The 5,496-nt window shown below is 34.3% G+C and overlaps 1 protein-coding gene across 1 annotated transcript in view; it reads left to right on the forward strand.

Annotated features, from left to right (window-relative positions):
* The first annotated feature begins 439 nt into the window (after nt 1-439).
* LOC121021769 (olfactory receptor 4F21-like) overlaps nt 440-5,496 on the forward strand; it is a 5,396-nt gene continuing 339 nt past the window's right edge. The window contains 4 exon segments of the mRNA XM_040462396.1: nt 440-482; nt 2,365-2,478; nt 4,910-5,492; nt 5,495-5,496. The exon segment at nt 5,495-5,496 is cut by the window's right edge and continues 339 nt beyond it. Of these exon segments, the coding sequence (XP_040318330.1) occupies nt 4,943-5,492; nt 5,495-5,496 (552 nt within the window). The 5' untranslated portion in view covers nt 440-482; nt 2,365-2,478; nt 4,910-4,942.

Below are 5,496 nucleotides of genomic sequence, written 5' to 3' on the forward strand. Positions count from 1 at the left end.
TAAACGTTGAAAAAAAATTTTTTTAAATTAAAAAAAAAAACTGGATATATCCACATAATCAGTCCCTTATTAACAAACATTTCCTATTATAAGAAATGCTAAAGTAAAATAACATTATGCATTTTGTCTATTTTCTTTCAATTAATTCCAAGACATAGGATTCTGAATTACAGTTAAAATATTTTTTACTCTTATGACTCAACTGCCTTCTGGGATGACTGTACCACTTCACATCTCCCATCAGCTGAGAATGAGAAGCACTGCTTCCCCAAACCTAAAGCAGCAACAGGTTTATCTATTCTGTTGAGGAGAAAATTTTAAAAAATGGAATCTGCTTTCTGAATTTGAAGTAAACATAGAAAGACCTCTTCAATCTCCAGTTTTAGATATTAACTCGTACCCATTTTATTAAAACTTTACAATTTTATTTTTACACTTAAGCCTTCTAAGCATCTGGAAGCTACTTTGCTGTAAGAAGAATGGTAAGATACTTACAAGTTTATGTTTCCAATGTTGAGCTTCATATTTAATAACTATCGAATACTCTAATTTTAGTATATAGCCTTCCATTATCCTATTTAATTGCAATGCCTTATTTATCGTATACTACGTTTCCTAATTTGTACCACATTCTTAACTGGGTTTCGTTATATTTATCTGTTCAACTTCAGTTAAATCAATCATTGTTTAATTAGTATGGGTTTATGATACATCCCAATCTCCTTTACAGAAAGTGTTCTCTTATCTACCCCCTAGCACCCACTTCATTTCCTTTTCACAATATCTCTGGACTTTGAAATGGACATTTGGACCACTCTGTAATGCTCCACAATATTTCTGCTTGGCTTTTTTTTTAAAGGTTATTTATTTATTTTGGGAGAGACAGAGCAAGTGAGGGGGAGGATAGAGAGAGAGGGTGAGAGAGTGCTGAGCCTGACGCTGGGTTCAAACTCACGAAACTGTGAGATCATGACCTGAGCTGAAACCTAGAGTCTGATGCTTAACCAACTCAGCCACTCAGGTGCCCCTCCACTTGGCTTTTATTTTATTTTTTTTTTCATTTGTTTATTTTTTTTAATATGAAATTTCTTGTCAAATTGGCTTCCATACAACACCCAGTACTCATCCCAACAGGTGCCCTCCTCAATGCCCATCACCCACCCTTACCCACCCTCCCCCTCCCCCTCCCTCCCACCCCCCATCAACCCTCAGTCTGTTCTCAGTTTTTAAGAGTCACTTATGTTTTGGCTCCCTCCCTCTCTAACCTCTTTTTTTTTTCTTCCCCTCCCCCATGGTCTTCTGTTAAGTTTCTCAGGAACCACATAAGAGTGAAAACATGGGAACTGCAATTATTGCTCAGAATAGTTCAGTGAGAATGGTTATTTTTACAACTTTGAATCTTTTTTCTCTATTTACATGGTTTCATTTCCCATTTCAATCTGCATTTCAAACGTTTCAGAAAAGTTTGTTTTTTCAATAGAATGTATATATTGCACAATTATTTCACTTATAAAAGAGACCTTTCTAAATTGTTTTATTTTATTAAGTTATTATTTACTATTTATTATTTATTATGTTTATTAAAATAATCATGATTTATTTTTGCATTTAATTACAAGTTATTGAGATGGACAATTACATGATTTGTGAATAATTATATTTTTGATATCATCCTTCAAGAACATTATTTGATTTGCTCTTTCTGCTATAGTAAATTATTGAAACATAATTCTGCAAGCTTCCTTATTCATGTTCTTGATTTTAATGTTTCATCTATAATCAGACATTGACTATTGGTTTAAAAATTATATTTAAAATATCATATTAAAATATTTCTTAATCCTTCCTATTTTACTAAGAGTTTTTATCAGGGATCAGCTTTGAAATTTATCCAGTGATTGTTTAGTACCTTCATTCCCTATAATCTTTATGGAAATAGCCTCTGAAATCAAGTATTGTTCATCTCTTCTCATGGTCTTTATGTGATATGCTGTGGGATCAAAAATTTTCTCTTGATAGACCCACATAGGAAAAATACGTGATCATTTGATCTGTGGATAGACAGATATGGAAACAGACTGTAGAACAGACTGGACATGGAAAAAATGGAACAGAGATCATTCATGAGCCTTTTCAATTGGGAGCCTTTTCAAGATGGGAAAATATGTAGACCAGATGTAAAGGACAAAATGACAATAGAAGTGAAGAAGGAAATGAAATGAGAAATAGTTGAGAATAAAGTTATACGACCGGAGCTAGAAATGAAAGAATAGAGTGCTACCCAGGTATCTACACCAGGCACTGGAGAGAATGGTAGTGATATTTATCAAAGCACTGGAATAAATTAAAATATTATAATTTCAGTTCTGACATATCTACTTGATGATGGAGATGGAACTTGCATTTGTGTATACCACAGACTGCTTTGGATATATTACTCTGGAGCAAGGATAAAGCTACAGATTCAGAATTCAACCTGTAGGTACTAGTGAAAATAAGTAAACTAGTATTGAATAAAATCTTTTTTCCCTCAGAGCAATGAGAATCTTTATGAGGGTTTTAAAAAGATACAGGCGGAGGTATGTGATGAAGAATTTGCATTTTTAAGTCCTCCCTATTACCAGACCAAGGTAAACAGGCATAGAAGACTTTCCTGAGAGAATGGTTAAAAGAGGTGTTGTCAACACACTTAAAAATAAAATACTTAACACAGACTCTGAGTCACACCAGAAATTAAGGTGAAGGAGAGTAAAAATGATTGCTGTGTTAGTGAAAGGTATAGAGAGGTCAGAAAGGCAGAGGAATAATTAGGGAAGGGCTGTTATAAAAATGATCTAATTGCATTCAACAAATTAACAGAACCTGGTTTATAGTGAGTCAAAGAAATTACAGCTTATTTTTCTCACATTATAAGAATAAATCTGAAGGGACATTATTGCAGGCTTGAGTTAAATGATTCAACATGTCTTTGGTTTCTAGGTCCTCTCTGAATTTTTACTGTATTATTTTATTATATGGGCTTTGCAACTTTGTGGTTTCTGCACCTTTAAACATATCATTAGCATTAAATGCAAAAAAAAAAAAAACCCACAAAAACAAAAAACAAACAAAAAACAAAAAACAACAACAAAACAAAACCAAGACCATGAAAAGAACCTTCTCTACATGAAGATTTGTCTTTTCATTTGGAAGGAAAGTTCTTCAGACAACATTAGTTTACCATTGAATAGTTCTGGGTCACATGCCCTATATTAGATTAATTCATGGCCAAGGAAAATGGGTTTATAGCAACTGGTTTATAAAAATCACGTATAGATCATGTATAAAAATCATGCTCTCAACTGGAGATAGAGCTAATGTCTTCTATAATCTAGAGATTTAAGCCAACTACCAGAAAAAAATGAAATTTCTGTTGGCAAGAAGTGGGAAGAAGATTGGCTTTAGAAAAGCCAATGAGGGGCACCTGGGTGGCTCAGTGGGTTCAGCGTCGGACTTTGGCTTAGGTCATGATCTCATAGTTTGGGAGTTCGAGCCCCGCATCAGGTTCTGTGCTGACAGCTCAGAGCCTGGAGCCCGCTTCAGATTCTGTGTCTCCCTCTCTCTTTGCCCCTCCCACCCTCAAAAATAATAAATAATAAACATTACTTTAAAAAAAAGAATTAAAAAAAAAGCCAAGGAGCCAAGAGCAAAGGGAGTTACAGAATAAAGGGCATGATAAATATTATCACATCCTGCAGAGAGATCAAGGAAAATGATGCTAAAAATTGATTACTGTATGATGTATTCAGATTCCAGGGGTTCTTCCTATGAACAAGGAATTTTGGAAACTGAATTGTTTTGGCCTACTGGCGAACAAAAAGTGAGGACCGCCAATGAGGAGTTAGGAAGAGAAAGAGAATTAGGAGACACAAGATTCAGAAACTTGATTTTTTAAAAAAGAACTATGTAAATAGGTAAAAGGAAGCAAAAAGTTGAAGAAAGTTTAACTGATCAATCCTTAGGGAAGATCCATGGTATATGGGAAAGAGCCAACCTTCAAGAGCACAGAGCCATGGTCAGAAGTATGGATCATATTGTCCTACAGCTCTGGGTAAAAGTCCTGGCTCTGACACTTGATCTCTCTAAGACTCAGTTTCTTCTTTAGTAAAATGAGTCTAAAAAAAGTTTTCCAAATTGAATTCTGTGGGGTTTAAATGAGATAATGTACTTGGTACAAAGCTTTGCATGGAGGATACATCAAAAACATGTCATCTATTAATATTATAATTGTTTAATTAACATTTTTTACTTACTAAGCATTCAGTCTTTGTATCTAACATTTTCATTGAATATAGAGGCATATACCCATGATAATAGTTATGAATCAAAATTATGAATCACAATTTGAGCGCCTGATTTCCATGGAAAATTACACACACACACACAAATTTAAAAACAAAACCAAAATACATATACAAGGTGAAACAAGGTGAAAGGCATTAAACAATTTTGGCCTAAAGATCTCTATTTGACCACTGAAATAAATTCAGTTAAGGAAAATTAGCAAGTTTAGTGTGAGAATATTAATGTGAAGCTGACAATAGTAGCCGAGATTATTCAGATGGGAGAACACGTAAGTAAGTGATCAGGGAAAGGTCTAGAATTCCTTGAGAGGTAAAATAAAAGGATCTGAAAATGTAATAGAAGGGAATTAACACCATTTACCTCCATCGAAAATATTAATAATTTTCTTCCCTTTTTATGTAATCATTCTCTTGATCACCATAATGTTTTCATATCCTTAATTTTTTTCTTATCCAATTAAAGGATTTCTAATTGGGGATATGTACCCCAAAGAAAAAACTAGCAAGAAATAGGAAATTTACACTTGTACCACTGATTCTGACTTTTAATCATTTTCTATTCTCAGGTGATTTGAAAATCAGCTCTTCTGCCCAAGTCAATGGATGCATTAAATAATTCTATGGTTTCTGAGTTTGTGTTGCTTGGACTCTCTAGTTCTTGGGAAACTAAAGTTTTTCTTACATTAATATTTTCCTTGATCTATTTAGGAATCATCCTGGGAAATCTATTCATTGTCTTTTTGGTAATTTTTGATTCTCATTTACATTCTCCTATGTACTTCCTACTGGCCAATCTGTCCTTCATTGACGTGGGGGTTGCCTCTACCACAGTCCCCAAAATGATTAGAGACCTTTTAAATGAACACAAGATAATTTCTTTCCAAAGTTGTATGACACAGATATGCTTCATCCACATCATGGGAGGAGTGGAGATGGTGTTACTCATCGCCATGGCATTTGACAGGTACACAGCAATCTGTAAGCCTCTTCGCTACCTGAACATCATGAACCCTAAAATATGTGTTTCATTTGTAATTGCTGGCTGGGTCATTGGGGTGATCCATGCTATGTCCCAGTTTGCTTTCATTATAAACTTGCCCTTTTGTGGTCCTAATAAAGTAGACAGCTTTTACTGTGACTTTCCCAGGATCAT

The sequence above is a fragment of the Herpailurus yagouaroundi genome, unplaced genomic scaffold, assembly GCF_014898765.1.
Source record: "Herpailurus yagouaroundi ecotype Mexico unplaced genomic scaffold, PumYag 315, whole genome shotgun sequence".
Classification (NCBI taxonomy): domain Eukaryota; kingdom Metazoa; phylum Chordata; class Mammalia; order Carnivora; family Felidae; genus Herpailurus; species Herpailurus yagouaroundi.